At 40.5% G+C, this 22610-nt stretch overlaps 1 protein-coding gene across 3 annotated transcripts in view; it reads right to left on the bottom strand.

The window, feature by feature from the left end:
- The window catches only part of LOC124713289 (E3 ubiquitin-protein ligase RNF19A-like), a 379972-nt gene that overhangs the window by 110687 nt on the left and 246675 nt on the right, over nucleotides 1-22610 (bottom strand). For all 3 annotated transcript variants that reach the window (XM_047242937.1, XM_047242936.1, XM_047242938.1), the window contains 2 exons: nucleotides 9781-9998; nucleotides 5595-5719 (listed from right to left, as the gene is read on the bottom strand). In XM_047242937.1, coding sequence (XP_047098893.1) covers nucleotides 5595-5719; nucleotides 9781-9961 — 306 coding nt within the window. In that variant the 5' untranslated portion in view covers nucleotides 9962-9998. The remainder of the gene's footprint in view (nucleotides 1-5594; nucleotides 5720-9780; nucleotides 9999-22610) is intronic.

Below are 22610 nucleotides of genomic sequence, written 5' to 3' on the forward strand. Positions count from 1 at the left end.
CTTCTTCATCTCCCAGTACCTACTGCAGCCTACATCCTTCTGAATCTGCTTAGTGTATTCATCTCTTGGTCTGCCTCTATGATTTTTACCCTCCATGCTGCCCTCCAATACTAAATTGGTAATCCCTCGATGTCTCAGAACATGTCCTACCAACCGACCCCTTCTTCTCGTCAAGTTGTACCACAAGCTCCTCTTCTCCCCAATTCTATTCAATACCTCCTCATTAGTTATGTGATCTACCCATCTAATCTTCAGCATTCTTCTGTAGCACCCAATTCGAATGCTTCTATTCTCTTCTTGTCTAAGCTATTTATCGTCCATGTTTCACTTCCATACGTGGCTACACTCCATACAAATACTTTCAGAAACGAGTTCCTAACATTTAAATCTGTACTCAATGTTAACAAATTTCTCTTCTTGAGAAACGCTTTCCTTGCCATTGCCAGTCTACATTTTATATCCTCTCTACTTCGACCGTCATCAGTTATTTTGCTCCCCAAGTAGCAAAACTCCTTTACTACTTTAAGTGTCTCATTTCCTAATCTAATTCCCTCAAAATCACCCGACTTAATTCGACTACATTCCATTATCCTCGTTTTGCTTTAGTTGATGTTCATCTTATATCCTCCTTTCAAGACACTGTCCATTCCGTTCAACTGCTCTTCCAAGACCTTTGCTGTCTCTGACAGAACTACAATGTCATCAGCGAACCTCAAAGTTTCTATTTCTTCTCCATGGATTTTAATACCTACTCTGAACTTTTCTTTTGTTTCCTTTAGTGCTTGCTCAATATACAGATTGAATAACATCGGGGATAGGCTACAACCCTGTCTCACTCCCTTCCCAACCACTGCTTCCCTGTCACACCCCTCGCCTCTTTTAACTGCCATCTGCTTTCTGCACAAATTGTAAATAGCCTTTCACTCTCCGTATTTTACCCCTGCCACCTTCAGAATCTGAAAGAGAGTATTCCAGTCAACATTGTCAAAAGCTTTCTCTAAGTCTACAAATGCTAGAGACGTAGGTTTGCCTTGCCTTAATCTAGCTTCTAAGATAAGTCGTAGGGTCAGTACTGCCTCACGTGTTCCAACATTTCTACGGAATCCAAACTGATCTTCCCCGATGTCGGCTTCAATCATTTTTTCCATTTGTCTGTAAAGAATTCGCGTTAGTATTTTGCAGCCATGGCTTATTAAACTGATAGTTCGATAATTTTCACATCTGTCAACACCTGCTTTCTTTGGGATTGGAATTATTATATTCTTCTTGAAGTCTAAGGGAATTTCGCCTGTCTCATACATCTTGCTCACCAGATGGTAGAGTTTTGTCAGGACTTGCTCTCCCAAGGCTGTCAGTAGTTCTAATGGAATGTTGTCTACTCTGGTGGCCTTGTTTCGACTCAGGTCTTTCAGTGCTCTGTCAAACTCTTCACGCAGTATCATATCTCCTGTTTCATCTTAATCCATGCCCTCTTCCATTTCCATAATATTGTCCTCAAGTACATTGCCCTTGTATAGACTCTCTATATACTCCTTCCACCTTTCTGCTTTCCCTTCTTTGCTTAGAACTGGGTTTCCATCAAAGCTCTTGATATTCATGCTAGTGGTTCTCCTTTCTCCAAGGGTCTCTTTAATTTTCCTGTAGACAGTATCTATCTTACCCCCAGTGAGATAAGCCTCTACATCCTTACATTTGTCCTCTAGCCATCCCTGCTTATATTGCAGTCAACAAGTATTTGAAGAGTTCAATGGAAACTATTTTTTCCAATGGGATGTAAAAGGTAGTGGATAGCTGGACCAAAGTGCGTATCTCTCAAAGGAGACTATATAAAGAAATAAGGCAAGCTGTTTACAAATGAAACATTTTTTCCTTGCCTTTTTCCCAAACTCACCAGACCACTCATTTGTATACTACCAACTGCAATAAATTTCACTTTCCTCCCTTATGCGATAAAGTGCTTCAAATGCTGATCTACACAGCAGTCTTACTTGGATTTTTTTCCCCCAGAAATGAGGCTGAAGATATTAATTCTTTACTAATCTAAGTCATTTGAGAATTTTATTTGTGTACCTTGTTATTATTTTGTATTGATTTACATACCTTATTAACCATTCTATTCCTACCAATTCCAACATGAACTTTATAGATGTTTTTCATAAAAATGAGAGAGGGCAGGAGGGGGTTGCTGAGCTAAAATAGCTTACAAGGAGAGGTCGCATACTCGTCATCGCCGAATTTGTCCAAATTTATGGTACATGTAGGACATGGTGAGACAAAGTACCCCAAGTGGAAACTCCAGATCGCTAAGTGTTTAGGAAATAAAAGGAATTTTGATACAGATCTATCACCATGTACACCTTATCAATTGTCCCTGTGACAATGTGCTTGGCTCAGCGGTAAGAGATGAGATTCGCATTGAAAGGGTCACAGGATCGACTGCCTGATGGCAAATATTTGTGTGCTTCTTGGCAATTCGTATACCACTGACATACCAAATAACCTACTCTATTAATTTATATAAGCACAAAAAGTATAGGCTTAGGATGAAATACGGGACTGCAAACTTTTAAAAAGGGTGTAAAGTTTGGAAGGTAGGAGACGAGATACTGGCAGAAGTAAAGCTGTGAGGACCGGCCGTGAGTCATGCTTCGGTAGCTCAGATGGTAGAGCACTTGCCCGCGAAAGGCAAAGGTCCTAAGTTCAAGTCTCGGTCAGGCACACAGTTTTAATCTGCCAGGAAGTTTCATTAAAAAAGGGATTGTAGATAACTCATACACAGGAACATCCCGTTTATTAAATCGATACTTTCATTCTTTTGCAACTGGTCAATTACATTTACTGGGGTGATATTCATCAAAGAAACAGGGGAAGCAATAATATTTACGGCATCTTGCGCACGTTATGAACACCATATTTTTGTGATGACATGGTTTTTTTAATGTCTCCAAAGAAAAAGAAACTTTAATGCCATTCTGAAAACAGCTTCCTTCATTGCACAGTCCAGCAGTGAACCACACGTAACGCAGCATGTCGCTGAATAGGTGTGAGGGTAGCTGGAGAAACAGCAAACCACAAGTAACGCAGCATGTCGCTGAATATGTACGAGGATAGCTGGTGACGTATAATGGAATGTAGTTCAATGCAAGCTTCTCGGGAAGTGATTTCTTCTTCCTCAATGAGGTAAGTGCATTTTTGACATTTTTTATTAGATTTTTTTACCTGACGATAAAAATACACATCACAGGGTTGCACTAGTGGCTTACATTTGGAGGGAATTACTTTGATACTGCACATTGGCAATCTGTCTTCATTTTGGAACAGTTTTGTCATATATTTGTGGATTCGTTTGTCCTCCACATGAGAATCAATATAAGACATTTCTTCTGTTGCACGTAGGGCTTCATCACATCAGTTACATATTTTTTATACAAGTCTGTCAGCAGTTTACCAGATTTTGAAGAAGGAGCACAAAAATATTTGCCGCTGGGCAGAAGTGAACCCATGACCCTTTCAGTATGAATCCGTTCTCTTACCACTGAGCTGAACACTACTTCCTGAACAAATTGTCACAGGGACAATTGATACGGTGAACATGGTGATAGATCGGTATCAAAATTCCTATATTTCCTAAACACTTGGGCATCTGAAGTTCTCACTTGGGGCACTTCATGTCTCACCACGCCCTACATGTACCACGAATTTGGACAAATTCGGAATTTGGTGATGACAAGTAGGCGTCCTGTCCTTGTTGGTCTTTCATTTTAGGTTGTATACAAACAACCTGCCACATATGAGTAGTGTTGGTTTGGCCACGTCTGAGGCCTTCCTCTTGTTAGAAAGCTGATTCAAAATAATTTCTAAAAACTTCAAAGTATAGGGCATAATGAATTTTACAACACACGATTACAAATGGTAGATCTGAAGTATAACCCAACTAATATCTGGCACTTGAGATTTTATGACTGGTCTGTTTTATTGGTTGTTTTTGCTGGTTGTGGTTGAGGTAATGTTAAAATTTTTATGATTTACTTTTTTCATGAAACAGTATAACGAATGTTACTTTTCAAGAATTAAATTACTTGAATCACCTTCTATTTTATTAATTTTTGAACATTTTGAAAAAACAGTTTTGTTTTCAATGTAATAAGAGTTGAGAAATCTTTACACAAATCCCTTTGTTACATCAGAGAAGATTCAGACATTCGTGGTATATGTTTACATAGACAGTTTTTGGGATTTTGCAATTAGCTGTTTATGAAATCTTAGTATCTCAATGAAGTTAACAGCTCATGTAAAATTGCAGAGTGAGTTTTAGATAAAATCTAAGAAAAAACAGATAGATGCAGCAGCACAAAATGAATGTACGGAAGATTATCACACTGTATATCACTGTCCTTGTACGTACAGTGGTAGTAACTCATTCACATCTTTATGATTTGGGCTAGTTTTCATCAAACCAGTCAGTATGGCCACGCAAATTTTCAAAAGTGGTCACAAGTATTTCAATACTACAACAGCTGTTGCAACAATTAACAGGAAACAATGGAAGATACACTCACACTCACAATCCTCTAAATAGATGCCAATGTAAATTAGTAGTGCACAAGATTTTCTGTATATGTGAGGGGAAGAGGGAGGGGGGGGGGGGGGGTGTCTGCATTTGCACACAGCAGGTGCATCCCACGATGTACTGTCATGCTTAATAGACATGTTCCCAGCAGTTCTTTTAACTATTTATGTAGGAGGGATTATGGCAGATGTACATACACTTTTACACGGCATACACTTCTTCGAAAGTCATGCAATTTTCAACTCTGGCATTCCTGTCAAAATTCTTTATTCTTGCTACTAAAGTTTTATGTAATTTCGATATGGAATTACAATTCTGACAAACTGCAGTGTATTACTGTCATAACTTTTTATTACAAAAAAACTTTTGTGAAGAGTATTTGATAAGGTGATATTCTAATAATGCTTTTCAGAATGAGATTTTCACTCTGCAGTGGAGTGTGTGCCGATTTGAAATTTCCAGGCAAATTAAAACTGTGTGCCAGACCGCGACTCAAACTCGGGACCTTTGCCTTTCGCGGGTAAGTGCTCTACCATCTGAGCTACCCAAGCACAACTCACGCCCTGTCCTCACAGCTTTACTTCTGCCATTACCTCGTCTCCTACCTTCCAAACTTTACAGAAGCTCTCCTACTTTTGTTATAATGTGTTTTGTTGCAATGCCTCTCTAGCATCCAGGAAAGTAAAAGTTATGAAGATGTGAACTGAAAGTAATGCGCATATGGGCATAGTATGAACAGTAGAAAGGAATGATTCCCAGTATCAAATTAATATTTGAGTCATAAAGAGAGCTTGTAATAATAACAGCAACTACACCCAAATGCAATGAAATTCATGAATATTTGCGAGATCACGGAAACTACTGCCTTTCAGCATTCATACCGTAAAATCTTATGAGTAATGAAGAACTGCGCAAATTTACAGTTTCTTGTCTACTGTCTACATGTTAAAACACTTGAAGCAATTGAACAATGTAAACAAAGAATCAGAAGTCAGGCTGTTATTTTAAAGGAGTATTTCTGTACCTTTGTGGTTGATCCTGAAACAGAAACTGATGTTCTGCTGGTAGCCTGAGGAATAATACCACTACCGGGTGGAATTCGTAATGAGGGACCATCCCCACGCTCTACATCTCTTGATGGACCTACACCTGCAAGTGACAATCACAATGATAACCTAAATTTTTAAAAATGCAACATATCACAACAACTTGAGAATACAACGAACTTACAATGTGCAGTTTTACAATATGAATGCCTTAGAAATGAGAAAGAAAGAGAAAAACAAAGAATATTTTAGAAAATGAGAGATTGAAGCAATAACACTGAAGCCAACCACTGACTGCCCAAAGTGTTCTTAATGTCCTGAGGATAGAGAACATGCATAATGCATGGTGCACTGAAAGTTACATGTAACTTTTAATTTCACTAATTGTTGAACAATAGTTCACTTAACAACTGCTATAAAATTTCTTAATACCATCATTCAATTACACTACAAATGTAATAGGTAACGCTAGTGCAAAGGCCTGCCATTCTGACAGTTTAAAAAAGCAACATAATTTCACTAGTACTGACAGTGAGTAACTAACTAACAACAACAAAACCAATCTCACTAAATAATATTGAATATGTTATCAGAAAAAAATGCCTCCAATTAGTCAGACACTGCAATGTGAGTATTACTTCATTTTATCAACCCAGCTACCAACAAATACAATATTTTTTGAAGTTAGAATTACCAATATGCAGCAACCAGTCACAAAATCATGTTTTATTTATTCACTTTTGCAAATCGATTTCAACTGATTAACAGCTATCATCGGTGCTTTCAACTAATGTGTGTCCCGAGTATTAATACTGCATTAAGCAGCACTTTATGTTTGACCTCTGCTTAACACAGTATTACTACTCGGGGCATATATTGGTTGAAAGCACCGATGATGGCTGTTAATCAGTTGAAATCGATTTGCAAAAGTGAATAAATAAAACATGATTTTGCAACTGGTTGCTGTATATTGGTAATTTTATGGTTTACGGTCGTTGCACAACTTGGGAACCACATGGAGCCCACCATTCATTTTTGAAAGTGTTGTGGTGGTGGTGGTGATATAGGAATGATGATCACCAATGGCAGAAGCTTTATGATAATGACTAGGAAAGTATTTATGTTCAGTACAGCCAATAATGACAACAATTGACTTAATGGAGAAATTAAAAACACTTTTGCAATATGATGAATCTTCAGAAGTGTTGGTAAAAGCTTACCACACATCATAAATCACACTCTACATTATTAAATACATGAACCAATGTATTAAAGAAAGCTTTGGGCAATTAAACTAAGGTTAATGATAATCTAAGAAGGTTGTGAAATATGATGACTCGGTATAGTTACCACAGAGAATCATTGTAAAGTCTGGGATACACAAACTGCTATTATGTTTTCTTCTAGAATGGCTATGCATGAAGTCCACAACCATCAGCGAAGTCAGATATTGATGAAGCATCTTTCAGAAACTTGTGGGAAGTTAAGGGCTTACATTAAATCACTGAATGATTCACATCGATCTATTCCATCTCTTAATAACAGTCAGAAGGAGAGGTGGCTAAACAGATGAAGAAGGAAAGGTCTTACTACAAAAAAACATCATATAAAAATGTAGTGCCTGACCACTACACTAACTCACAAATTGGTGACTATGAAATAAGAACTTTCAGTATTGAAAAATCAACTGGCACTAAACCAAACAAAGTGAAAGGCCCTGATGGAATCCCTAGGAGACTACACACTGAATTCACTGAGGAAGTGGCTGCTTTTGTAGTTAATATTAAGAGAGAATATCTAGTGTAGTGAAAAAGTTCACTATGGTATGGGTGGGGAAGTCACTCCTGTTCATTAAATTGCAGAAATAAAGAATGCACAGAATTGTAGACCAATATACTTTTAATATTGATGTGTTACAGGATCCTAGAACAAATTCTATGATCTAACATTACCATACTGCTGAAAGAAAAAAAGCTTTTCTTTAAGTTTCTTGCAACCAAGAGAGGGTTCTAAGAACTTTTGATTGAGAAAACACAGTACTTTTCAGGACACTTGAAGTATCAACAAGTAACACTGGAAAGTAATACAAATGTCAATGTTCCTAAAACGGACAAGTATATATTACAGGCCTGCTCATCAGCAGCCTTACGTTAGATTGTTCTTTTTGTTCTGAATGGCGTCTTTCTTTTTTTGAACATAAACACACAATGGCTACTCACAACAAGGAGAAAGAAGCCAACAGTATAAAAGTACATGATCTGTGGTGAATTTATGCTGTCTGTAAAATTGTTTAACATCTAGTGCAAGTCATATAAATGAAACTAATGTGAATTCAGTAGCATGAAAGGCAAATATAAAATAGGTTTCATTACTGCCACATATATATGCATGACCCTTTCTAGAGCTCTACCAGCAAATCTATCCTGGGTTATTAAGCCAGTGTCCTGATTAAGTGGGCCTGATGGCATTAAGAAGAAAGACACAATTTAGTAGATCCCAATATTTAAGCACAATAGAAAAAGTCAAGGAAGTTCAATGGGATCATTGGCAGTAAGGCAACACTGTTTTAGTGAAATCCTGCATTTTTGCAGACTGCTGTTGGATGTACTTCAAGTTATTTTTTCTAACACTCCATATTCAAATAGAATAAGTGTCACTGTTTGTCTCCACCAAGCATTGTACAATGGCTTACACAGTATGTATGTGGACAGAAATGTAAAATTGAGCCAATTCAGTTACTTTTTGTAGTCTGGTGATGATTTTTCTTGAGACTAAAAATTATTTTTCACCCACAAAGGAAAAAAGCAACCATGCTGACATGAACTTAAGTCATATTTAAACATGAAAAATTTTTGAAAGTAGTTTGATTAACTCTTAAATATTACAGTTTAAACCCAAACTTGAGGAACTAGTCAAGTATTCCATAATTTTTAAGATATTTCTGGCTAATTATTTCCTTGTTAACACAAAATTCTAAATTCTCGATAAAAGGAAATGGAGTACCTGTAAATTACTGCAGTTTAGTTATTACCAACGCTCATAGTCTTAATTTAGTTTTAGTTACAACAGACTATGTCTTAACTAAAACTGAATTAGGACTATTTTGTTGTGAAACCTCTTTCTTGAAATGATTTTTACCACATCCCTGTTTGTCTGATACCTGATGATTGTCACAGAAGATTGTGGAGGTGACCACGTACCAATGCAAATCTTTGGTACGCAGTCCAATGGATTCAGCAAAGATGTGGGGTGGTCATGAACAGATGTCCAACACCTACCATTGCCATCAAGGGTAATTTGAGGACTGTGCAGTTGTGGGCAAAATCCTCCCAACCTGCTGTCAACACTTAAGCAATTAGTTTGTCTTAAGATGTGGCAGTGTAGGAGCACACCGCATCCTAACACCTCCATCCAGTATGCCAAACTCAACCGAATGGACGGCTGTGCAGTACCTGCTGACACAAATCAAATTGATCATACTTAGGATCAGTTTAATCTTGCAGATAATCATCACAAGAACCCCCCCCCCCCCCCACCCTGGATGACTTCAGCAGGCCTGCCACTGGAAAATGAGTCAGGCTTGAGCAGCTACATCTCTACCACATTACAGTGCATAGAAGTGAGCAACATTGTTACATTTCGCAGATGTGCACTTTCAAGCAGCTTTCCTTTGTTTTGATTATCACTTAGTTTTACATGAAAGCCATTTATTCCTCTTTGTAAATCTTGCTCTTTCATTCCTTATTCTCCTTGACTCTGAGCTCACACACATTTCCCGAAGTAAAGGTGGTGCAAAACTTTAGGTTGTTTACATACCGCACCTTTGAAGGGACAATGTAGCTCTTTGTCTCCGCTTGTAGACATACTCCATTTCCTTATAAAGCTACTAAAGAACTATTATAATAATTGAAGCCACGCATTTTGGATAACGCGAAGGCAATTAGTTAAATCAGAAAAGTTTGGGTTATTACTGGATTATTTCAGTACTGCTTTGGGGGAAAAAAAAAACACAGTTGTACACCTAATGGCTTAAGCCTCAGCCTCTTATGCGACAGTTCCTTTTGAATGCTGCCTGCACAAACGTCTTCAATCTGACACAACAGACTTTAGTACAATTTCTATACATGCACAATTGAAATCACTTTAAATAAATATTTTTGTCACCATTTGCAGCAGAACTGCGAGAACTCTTTGTTGATCCAGAACCCCTGGTGATGCGGCGAGTGACTAGAGGACTGGAGTAAAGCAGACGGCGCAGTGAGAAACGTGAGAGGCCACGCTTGCGTTGTCCACCTCCACCCACGGAACATGTTGAATGACTATCACTGTCATGGGACTTGCGCATTGTTAATTTGAGTTACCACTTCACTGTCATTCTAGGCCTGCAAAGAATTAGAGAAAATTTAAAGATTCTAATTCAAAACACATTAACACTTAATTTTAAGAAGCTCCTTAATTTTTTACAAATAAAGTGTTTGAGGTAACCAAACAACTCCATTGATTTTTCATTGCCTTACAAAAGTTAGTGAACAGTGGTACATATTAATGATTAGATTAATGAAATTAAATGCATTTACTCTTAGTTTTTATAAAATTTATTCTGAAAATTAGTTATAATTTCTTACAGCAATATATATTTCTATAAATGAAAATCGTAACTTCAAAAGAACTTTAGTGACTTTGCCACTGCAAGCAGTGCCTTTAAAAAGTTCCAAATGAAATACTTCTTTAATTATTCAGTCTGATTTATGAACTATCACAATCATTACACAGAGGGAGAAAGTTTCTCATTCCCATTTAGGCCCTCTTGATCACATCAGGTACTATTTCTGTATCTGTTCTAATCTTCTAGTGCAGGCTAAGCAATGGAGTTCCTTATGATTCAATATAATGTGTAAGTGATAATCTCACTTAAAGGAGAATTGCTCCAGATACGAATCTGTAATCACTCTTCATGCGAATTTGTGCCATCATGCTGTCCATAATAAGAGTTATCAGTGCTATAATTTAAATAAATTTCTGGGGATGTAACACACACTGTCAAATCATGAAAGCAGCATTGATACATTTGCTATAGGCCCTCCCAGACTGTGTTAACTGACCAAATGGGTCAAGTGTGTAATCCCACAGCATGATTTATTTAGTTCACGGAGAAAATTTTCCATGCAGCATCTTCACTGTATCAGTTTAGTTCTTCATCTTTATCACGACAGTAAAGTTGTACCCAGTATCAACGCCAACTGGTAGTTTACAATTTCTTAGAGACAGTTAGCCACTTATCTGACTTCTAAAATGCCTTCCAATAGCACACCTCAGAGCCTAGGCACTATATTCCTTCTACCTTGCTGTGTTTATACTAATTTGATCCATTCTTGTAACTTTTTAATTGCACTTTATTAGCCACGTCTTTAGGAAAAATTTGGGGAGGTTATCAACGGTCTGAACATTCAATACATTATCTTAAATATGATAAGGCACAATGATCTTTTGGCTTATAGGAGAGTAATTGTCAGCATTGAAGGCGGGGTAGGTAAAAGTAGAGTTTGGATAATAACTTAGTCATTATTCTAATGAACCATTAGTAACTGTATATGATAGTAAATGCACATTTTATATATCAAAGCATACAAAATGATACTTCTCATGTTGTAAGAAAGCTAATACTTGTATAAGGAATTCTAGAAGCACCTGACAGCATTATGTTGCTAATACTACTAACAAGGGCAAGGCCTCAGACATGGCCAACTGATGTGGCACATATTTGGCATGTCACTTGGGTACAACATAAACCCAAGAACTAAGAGATTTTGGTTCATTACCTCTCCCTCCCCCTTTCCATTTTTGAGAAAATAATCCCCGAAGTCCTTAATGTTCAAGTAGCTCCAAATCAATGGAATAAAGAGATATTCGAAAACTAAGCAATTTTCAACGTCATGTATGGGGTCCATAAATGCGTAATTTCTGATAAATTGAGAAAATAAACTATTGCGGTTGCTGTCAATATACTCAGATTGTTTACCCCTTCCTGCAAAACAGCACCTGCCGAGCAACCAAGGCACCTGCCTGGGGAATGGAGGACCTGAATTCAATTCCTACATGGACTAAGCTGTTTGTCTCCTCCCCTCCATTCTCATATGCATTTTACTCGGTACCAGTATCTAAATAGGAACAGGAATAGTAAGGCAAATAAATCAATGAAGGATATTAACAACGTAGGTAGATAAATTTTCAAAGAACCTGAATTACTGATGAATTTTAAGTTTAATTCTCATTGCCTGATAATCCAAGGACTCTTTTCCAATCCCTCACAAGGAATCATCGATAGCTGACAGTACATGCACGAAAATACACGAACCCAAGTATGTCATCCTAATTGCTTGTTCATTTTTGTGTAGTTTTGAATACAATCATTTAAAAGTGACGATTTCCAGCAGTAATAGTAGCGAACCTGGAGTGTACTTGTAGGAATTTTTATCACTATTATATCCCTGCAACCAAACAACACACCTTCAAAAAAAAAAAAAAAAGAGAGAGACTGCAAAGCATATGAAGGAATCTAACACAGGACTCCTGCTCTGCAAAAAGTTGCCTTAGTCGCTTGGCCGACACTACTTTACTTGAAGGGGTGGGTTGAGTTAACCTTTTCTGTACATAAAGTGGCAGGCATATTAGTTTCTTTTCTCAATTTCTTGGAAAACTGTGTGCATCTGGATCCTACATATGATGAAAAAGTTTCAGTTTTCAATTATCTGTTGAGCTCATCAATTATGAGTCAATTAAGAGACAAACTTAAGGGGTGATTTTCTCGAAGAATGTTCAGGGTGGGAGGGGGTGTTTTAGTGAGCTAGGAATCCTCCATTTTAGGTAGTACGCAAGCAACCTGACGAACTTGCGACAGGTCAGTTGGCCATGTCACACACACATGTACTTGCCAAGTCTGCCACAGATTCAGAAACAAAAAGGAGAGAATTCTAACAAACAACTTCATCATATACTGATGGAAAAAATCGCAACACAAAATAAACTAAGTAGAGTAATGAAATCACGGAACTATATCTGTGTAGATAACATATTTAAGTTATTAACTAGGATTGCCCCAAGTTTCCCCAAGTGAAATTCCCTGATTTCCAGACAAGTTTTAGCATTTTTCCCTGACAAATTATGAAACCTCAAGGGTAAGTTAAGACATAAGTTGACAATCTGTCTTTGCAGTTACAGTACAAGAAACAATAGTGCGAAGGAGGAAAAATCCAAAAAAATTTGCATGCAGATGGCATTTCCTGATGTGAGCAAAAATCATATTTACTAACATCAACATCTTTTGTAATGAACTGTTTTAGACAGAGAAAACAAGCCAAATGGTACGTGTGCTTCATTAAAACCACTGATGTTATTTTATTTCAATAAAATGAAACACATTTAGTGACAAAAATACGCATTTCCTTGGCGTCACAATATGGATTTAAAATACCTTAACTGATTTCAGAAATAATCTCAGAAAAGTGTAGGTCTCTTGAAAGAAGTGTATAAGGTGGGGAAGAATTGTGCAAATCAACACTGTAAGTGACCGCCAATAAAATGTTGGTTTGACTATATTTGTTATTGTCAGTTATTACCCACTGTGTTACATCTGTTATTTTACAGGTATTGTGCGATTTTTCTTTCAAGAAATATATGACTGCATAGCATACGAAGTGCCAGAGACTGAAACAATTTTCTTCCTCTCGCTGTCCATACTTTCTAACATATTAACTACTTTTGACGAATCAAAATGTACTAGAACATGTAAAGTGTCTATAAACTGCCACACTGTACAACGTGCTTACAGTGAGATAGTTGCAATTCCCGAAACTCATTGCCCATGGTCTCTGGCACACGGAGGGGCACTGCAGTCCTGGGTCCATTGATACACCATGAAAGTCCAATGCATTAGGCCACACACAAACAGTCCCAGCCTGTGGATAGATCAGTGAGACTAGATCCAATGGGCAGGGCCTGCACATTAGTGGGAAACGAATGGCTTCAGGTCGGCAGGCCCAATTCATTGCAGATTCCCGCAGAAATGGCCTCCGGTTTTGGCCCATCCTGGAAATCCACTCATGTGGCCAGCTATTCACAAGCCACAGACAGCATGTTGATGAAATGAGACCACGGTGATCAATCCAGAATCAATACTAATGAGGATAGGTAGCAACTCGCCCTAAGGATGATCGCTGAGCCACGGACAAGCACATAGAAATGACAATCACATAGAAAAGACAATCACTATCACAACTAAATTTTCAGCCAAAGCTTTTGTCAGAAAATGAGAGCACAGACACATTCATGCAATCACTCAGACATTCACATGATTGCCGTCTCTGACCGCTACATCTAGTGTCTCTGAGAATCAGATCCAAGCAAACCACTCCTCATGCCTCTCTTCCTCTCATCGGCGGCTGCTGGCTAGTGGCAAGAAGTGATGGCATCACTGACAGTAAGCTGAGTGAGTGGAAGGAGAGAAGCAGCAGGAATGAGGAAGTAGGGAAGCGGCACATATACTTAGCTGCACCCAGCCAGTGACGCTTGACGCATCAGTAAACAGATCATTTCCATCTACTGAGACAAAAATGAAATTTTTCGAGTGTTTTTTTTCTTCAAATTTTCCTGATATTTCCCAGACTTTCCTGATGTATTTAAAATTCCCTGATATTCCGATTTCCAGAACCTGTGGTAACCCTGTTAACTCTGCAAAATCACAGGTGCAAATAAGTTATTGTAATTGTGAAATGTTGGTACATTAAGGACCAGTGTAACAGCCAGAAAGTTGAATGTAAGTTTGCAAACATGCATGCATTGTGTTGTAATGGTGCCAGACGTCAGTTTGTGGGATGGAGTTCCATGCCTGCTGCACTTGAGTCAGTCAGGCAGTTAATCTTGGCTGTGGGCGGCCCTGGAGTGTTGTCCAATGATGTCCGATATGTGCTCGATTGGAGACAGACCTGGTGACTGAGCAGCCCACGGCAACATGTTGACGCACTGTAGAGCATGTTGGGCTACAACAACAGTATGTGGGGATGCATTATCCTTTTGGAAAACATCCCCTGGAATGCTGTTCATGAATCTTAGTGCAACAGGTCGAGTAACCAGATTGACCTACAAATTTCCAGTCAGGGTCTGTGATATAACCATGAGAGTGCTCCTGCTGGCATACGAAACTGTACCATACATCACAACTCCAGGTGTATCCCGTGTGCCTAGCACGCAGACAGATTGGTTGCAGGCCCTCAACTGCCATCCTCCTAAACAACACAGTCATCTCTGGCACCGAGGTAGAACCAGCTTTCATCAGTAAACACAATCTGCTTCCACCCTATCTTCCGGCGAGCTCTGGCTGGACACGACTGAAGTCATAAATAGTGCTGGTTTGGTGTCAGTGGAATGCATGCTACAGGGCGTCCTGGCTCGGAGCTATGTTTGAAGCAACCAATTTGTAACAGTTCTTTGTGTCACTGTGATGCCAACTGCTGCTCAAATTGCTGCTGCAAATGCAGTACGATGCACCAGAGCCATATGCCGAACACGATGGTCTTCCCTCTCAATAATGCCGTGTGGCCATCTGGAGCCCAGATATCTTCTGATCAAACATTCTAGTGACCACCACTTCCGGCAATGATTTACAGTGGCTGCATTCCTGCCAAGTTTTTCTGTAATATCGCAGAAGAAACAAAGCTTTTCCTAACCCTATTACTTGACCTCATTCAAACTCTGAGAGGTGTCGGTAATTGCATTCTTGACTAACATCAACTCACCACTTCCAGTCTCAGAGGTAATTAACACTCACGACCATTACAGTGTGAATTTCAAGCAAACCAGATTTTTGTTCTTCTAGTGGCGTTACTAGCGCCACTCTTTACGGAACTGGCGTGAAATATAAACAGATATCGGCTTTCAGATGCAGAAACACGTCTACCAAGTTCCGTTTATGTCACCCAACTACTACTTGGTGTTGTGATGTTTTTCCGTCAGTGTATATTTACAAGCATTATGTGGAACTGTGTACGATCTAATTCACAATAGCTGCGAGGGGATTTGTATATCTCTCTTTTTGAACAGGCCCGCTTTTCATATATATCCTTAACCACTAGATCACCTTTACTAGTCACAAGTGCTAATAAACATATTACATGATAGTATGACAAATTCAGTCCCCGCTCCCCTCATCTCTCTCTCTCTCTCTCTCTCTCTCTCTCTCTCTCTCTCTCTCTCTCTCTTTTACTTTACATATGAAGGGCTATGCAGACGCCGTAATTAATTTGTCACTGCACACTAATCTCTGCTGTGTGTGCGCCACAGGCTAGTATTGCTAATCAAGCAGGCTCGGCGCGTTCCCCTGGAAATGAGGTCAGCGGGCTCGGGCTGGCCCAGCCTCAGCTTTCTCCTGCAGGGCTAGGCGGCGCCACTTCCCCGTGGAGGCCGCTTCTCAGCCCGCCGCGCCGCAAGGCCTTTGTCTGCTTGTGTTGCGGCGCACCAGACCGACGTTACGAGTCAAACTTGCCCGCACGTCATCTGTGGTGCACAAGATTGTAACGGCAAGCTAAATTTTGTTCGTAATAAGAAAACGACGTAACTATGCACCCTCGATTTGAAAGGCAAACTATCATACATTTATTTGTTTCAACACTGCTTCAAATGCTCAAGTCAAATGCCTGATAGTACTCCATTTTCTTCCCACAAAGCAGCAGCTCATCGTCTCATTCACTGTGAGGCTTGTCCAGGGAATCTTGTTACCCAACAGAAAATGTATGTATTGTTCGGCCGATTCAAGTTTCATACTTCATTGATGATAATAAAGCTCTTGTATTATTGAACGTCTTGCACTAACTAGGAATCCCTTGAGTGTGAGGTCGCAAAAGGCCAATGACGTTTACGGCATTCGACGCCCCCACATACTGTCTACTATGCAACCACAATATTGGCTGCTAATGGCAACAGGGGGGCGGGATTCGACATGTCCAATGGTGAGGCTACGGAGCGTAATCCAGAAGTAACTCAATAGTGCTTGGTTTGGTTTTGTTTTGCTTTGCTTTGCTTTGCTTTGCTTTGAGGTGAAAAAACAACTGGGGTCATACGCGCCCAAGTCAAAACTATAGAACACAAAGACTGAAATGAAATGATCGTATGGCATTGTTGGCGGGGAAGTTCGGCCGCCGTATTGCAAGTCCTTCGGCAAATTGCGAGTCAATGATGATGAAAGACACACAACGCCCAGTCATCACGAGGCAGAGAAAATCCCTGACCCGGGAATCGAACCCGGGACCCCGCGCGCGGGAAGCGAGAACGCTACCGCAAGACCACGAGCTGCGGACACAAAGATTGATAGGATTTAGAAAACGACTACACGTGTCCCAATTGACGTAACAGAAGGCAGCTAAAAACAGGCACGTGGAAAAAGGGCTAAAAAAGACGCCATACAGAAACGACGGCCAAAACTAAAAATTAAATGGCCATCATACTCCTTTGGCGGATAAAATAAGTAAGACGCGGCCGACAGCCCACGCGACATTTGCTAAAATTTCCGACAACTCAGACGGCAAACCCAAACGGGAACGTAAAAGGTTAAAAAATGGACAGGAAGTGGCGGACAGATAAAATTTGAGTGCAATGTGTACAAAGTGGTAAGTAGCGCCACTGAGCAAATGACGATGAGTAAAAAAAGGCAGTGCCCAAAATGCAGCCCAGTTAAAATAACCTCCTCCCGGCAGGAAGGCCAAGAGGAGGTCGCCCAAGCCGCTGAGAGAAGCTTAATAAGCCGGAGCTTATTTCTGTGAAGGGAGGGCCATTGGCAATGCCAAATGGACACCACCTCCCCGCGGGCTGAGGTACGAGGACTGCAGCTTTGGCAGCAGCGTCAGCAGCCATCTTCGTTTCCTGGCAGACCGGCATGACCAGGAACCCACAGAAACATCACACTGGGGCCGTGTACAGCGCACATAGACTTTGAAGGGCACTCAGTGGGTCTGAGCAGACGACACAATTGGAAAGGCCGTGTCGACAGACGTACTCCGTGGCCCACAACAGTGCTGAAGATCTAGTGGTGTTGATACAAAGCAGAGCAATGGCAACGATAAATAAAGCAAACATTGCATTATATCTAAATTATTGTCGAAGTTGACATTTCGTCAGAAAGGAACCCGAGGAATTTCGCAGAGTGAGAAAGACGTGGCAGATGAACTGTTAGCGTTTCCGCAAGACGACTCAGTGGAATGTGCGATGTGTCTTACACGCTCGACATTGCGGGCAATGTATATGAGGAGAACAATGACGACGATAAGTGCTTAACAAGTGAAATTGACATCGAAACAAATGTCGAGCCACGTAATCCTTGTCGGACAGGGAGCTCCAAGCCCCGTCTCTAGTGAAACGTAGTAAATGGTCAGGTACCAAACATAATTACGTACATGGGCGATCATTCGCAGCACAGAAAAAAAATATGAACAGATTTCGAATAAATCTGCAACAATATGACCGTGCAGTGCATAAGAAAAACTACGGATATTCAAGGGAGGACAAGGCGCAATTATTATAAAAAGTGGTGTTTGCGCGTTTCAAGGATGCTCGATACAATTTACAGGATGTGCATATAGTGACCTACTACGTTATGCACTTCAAATTGTACGCGTTGCAGATTACAGTGATTTCAAAGGAAGCAGTAGATGGTTGCATAACTTCAAACAGTGCTTCAGAAATGGTAGACTTAAGATAATGAAATTTTAGGCAAAGCGTCAACTTGACGATGCACAGCGACGGAATCGCTCCGAAAATTTATAGACGAGATGAACGAACATATTCCATCGTTCAGCAAGAAATTTGTTTTCAACTCCGACCAATCGGGATTTACAGAGGAAATGCATATGAAAGGAACCCTGACATGTAGAGGTACCAAGAGAGTTGTATCAAGATTGACTATCATCATCAATGCCTTAATGCATCTATATATAGAATTATGCCGACGGTTAATCTGATTGGCTGGAACGTTATTTACTACGCCGCGAGTTTTCTCCTGTGCTTGATGTTGCAGGGGTAGCAGGGAATATTTACGTCACAGCAAGCAAGAGTAGGAAAATGGACATAAGAGAACTACAACTATGGTATGAGCACTGCTTTTGGCCAATAGCTGGTCAAAAGAACTTGCTTTTACTTGATTCATTCTCTGCATATAAAAATCGTACTCTTTTAGAGCAATCTAACCCTTCTGAAAAGTGAGTGACATTGCAATTCATACGACCAGGAACCACTGGACAAATTCAGCCTCTGGATGTCTGCTTTTCCATGCCTATAAAACCTATCATCACACTATATAAAGATGGTATCTGTTCTTTCGGACATGCGGCGACCTTGCAGCTCTCTTAGGGCGAAATGATAATTAAATCAAGACCCTAAGCTGTCTACAGGTGTTGATATACATCAGCGGAGAAAGTTGAAAATGTGTGCCCCGACTGGGACTCGAACCCGGGATCTCCTGCGTACATGGAAGACGCTCTATCCATCTGACCCATCGAGGGCACAGAGGACAGTGCGACTGCAGGGACTCAGCAAGACTGTCTGCCGCGAGTAATGAGTTTAATGGGCAGGGGCACTACGAATGTAGTGTGTGGACATTAAGTTGGGAATGTGGGTCTCACGGGGAGCGTGCAAGGGATAAATCCCTGCAGTCGCATTATCCTCTGTGCCCTCGGTGGCTCAGATGGATAGAGCGTCTGCCATGTACGCAGGAGATCCCGGGTTCGAGTCCCAGTTGGGGCACACATTTTCAACTGTTCCCGTTGATGTATATGAACGCCTGTCGACAACTAGGGTCTTGGTTTAATTATCATTTTATTATCACACTATCTGCAGCTACGCCTTAAAGGATAGCCCATTTCACGATAAGCTCCATGACAGACTGTTTCGCATTAGGTTACGTGCCATCACATTCCACCAGTTCTCATCACCCCATTAGACCAATATGATTCTATATGCATTCTTTACGAGTGGAAACTAGCTGGACGTCCTGCACGGTTCGATCTTGATGGTGCGAACCTTTCTTATCACTGCGGCGTAGCCGGACTCTGTGGCCGAGCGGTTCTAGGCGCTTCAGTCCGGAACTGCGCTGCTGCTAGGGTCGCAGGTTCGAATCCTGCCTCGGGCATGGATGTGTGTGATGTCCTTAGGTTAGTTAGGTTTAAGTAGTTCTAAGTTCTAGGGGACTGATGACCCTCATATGTTAAGTCCCATAGTGCTTAGAGCCATTTTTGAACTGCGGCGCATCTTTTTTCATTCGAGTGTTTATGGTGCAAGTTAATGGGTTGTTTTTAACATTTATTGAATCTCGACGACGTCTATTACGTCATCTTTTAATCCATATATCCCATAGAAGGCTGATCTCCCGGACACTCATTTTCTGTCGCCCTATTGATGCACATTGTGGGTGATTAGAAGCTGATATTTTTTCTGTCATAATTGTTAACACAACGCTTTCCAATGAGCCTTACTAAAGGTTGAATTTGCGACCTTACACTCAAAGAGTTCCTTCTAAGCACACGAAGGACCACTACACACGGGAAAAACCACTTACGTTGGTCTACTTTGCACTTAATATCAACAAGGACGCCGCTCCAAAAACAACAACGCAGCGTTGTAGACTAAACCTTTACAGCATTTGGTATACAGGTGTATCAAAAAGTATCATCCGATTTAAAGAAAAAAACTATTATATTATTTGAGATATGTGCGTGAACAACGTACTGTTGGAAGGAGACATGGTTCCTGCTAGGTAGCAGTTCTAGTAAACATGGTGTCAGGACAACAGAAAGTGTTATGTTCTACGTTTTACGCAGTGCGGGTCAGTAACAACTGCTCAGCGTGAATTTCGTACTAGGTATGGTGTGGATCCTCTTACACCAACAGAGCATTAGACGATGGTATGAGCAATTCCGAGAAACAGGTTGGTTGTGTACAAGCAAATCGCCGGGCCGTCCCCGAGTGTCTGACAAGACATCGAACGCATCCGCCATAGTTTCACAAGGGGTCCGCAGAAATCCATTCGCCGTGCAGCTCGACAGCTCGACATGTCGTCGTCGTCGTCGTCGTCGTCGTCGTCGTCGTCAGTCGTTGTGATATTCGGTGTTCAGAACGTAGCCTTTTTCGTGTGTGTGTGTGTTTGAGGTTTACGGGCGCTAAACAGCGAGGTCATCAGCGCCCAAACGCATAAAAACAGGAACACATGCAGTGAAGGGACTAAGACGAACAGCGAACAAGGCCTTTTTCGTAGGACATCTGGGCAAAGGTCGGGGCCAGTAGCAGTATCTAGTGACGACGATTGGTACGTCGAGGAAGGCGGTACTGATCTCTGTACATCGCTTCTTTGGTATGCGTAGCTCACACGCATCCACATTAGTAAATTATTCTTTCCAGAAACACCAAAGTGCATTTAGCACAAACATAACTGCATCTGCATTCTTGACAAAATATTGGGTCCCTATTATGCACAACAGCTAACACTATGCAGTCTTCTGGTCAGTAGATACCGTGTGACGGCGGAAGCAGTTTTCTATCTTCCTTCCTTATAATGGTTATGCCTCTCAGCAAAGGTACCTTTTAGACTCTCTACTCTACACGAACCTCAAGTTGAATCCTCACGACTGAAGTATACAGCAATGAGTGAATACTTAGTTTTTTTCCCTACAATAGTAGGTTTTCGAAGTATAACAACAAATCTCGCGAGAAAAGTCGAAAGATTGGCATAAGAAGGATAACAAACAAGAATTTTGCATTTTCCCACCATGATCTAGATCAGCTGTCCTCAAAGTAGGGGGGGGGGGGGGGGGGCTGGGCGCACAGAGTAATAGAGAGGGCCGACAGCTTTTATATTAAAATATTTACATTTCATGTTGTGTAAGAAAAATACTTCTGATGAATAAATATTGCTAGTGTCAGTGCCTCATTTCCATGAACCACGGAAGCTCCTTCATTGTTAATTTGCTCTCTTATATATCAAACTGTAACTGATCAATCACGGTGTTAGCTACCAACCAAATATTTAACAACCAATAATGACAGAAAGGTGCTTGACAATGTGACCGCTACTACTTTGCAGTACTGACTACAAGAACAGATTGTTAATCACAGCCGTTGTGACTGTCCACTCGATTTCTCCCAGGCTTCCGGAGTCAGTTCAAGGGTAGTGAGTTGGCTGGAAGTTGAATGCTAGTGCGTGTTCAGAGGAAGCAGTAACCGGATTTAAAAGAAAGTTATAGAAGTGGCTGATACGCAGTGGTAACAAGAAATCTCATGGAAGTGTTTTTCAACTAGTCTCTCTTCTCCTTCGAAAGAACGCAGTTCTAATAAGGAACTTACTCAAAATACATTTTCCTGTGTTCCGATCAGCACCGTTAATTCCACACGCAAAATCGAAGTACGTAAACATCAAGTTGATTGTCTGGCATCAGACTTAATCAGCATCGTTTTGAATGAGGAGGAACGATGACAATGTATTCTCTGCTTTAAAATTTTAGCTTATAAAAGTATAGAGAGACCTGCAGACAAAACTTCCAGGCCATATCAGGAAACTCACAGAATTTTCTAAGCGTCACGAGCAATAACTAAAAGTAGATGTCACATTCCCAAAAATGTTCCCAAGAAAGCCCTATGACCATCCCTAGTGGTATCTTACTTAATTGCAAAATCCAAATGACCACAAATTATTACTGAACAATTATTTCCTCCTGCAACTGTCAAAATGTGCTAAATCATATATTGATAGAGGTTTTTCCCAAAAATCGTCCTGCATTTTTTGAAATTGGTATTCGGGATTTGCCCATACGGTCATCTCAACAGTGGAATGTAATTCATGACGATAAAACGTAAGAACACAACATCCAGTCCGCGAGCGGAGAAAATTTCCGATTCGCAGTGGGAAGGAAACCCGGGCCCCTTCGCTTGGCCATCCGCCGCTGTGTCCTGCAACTTGATAG

Source organism: Schistocerca piceifrons, chromosome 1, assembly GCF_021461385.2.
Source record: "Schistocerca piceifrons isolate TAMUIC-IGC-003096 chromosome 1, iqSchPice1.1, whole genome shotgun sequence".
Lineage (NCBI taxonomy): Eukaryota > Metazoa > Arthropoda > Insecta > Orthoptera > Acrididae > Schistocerca > Schistocerca piceifrons.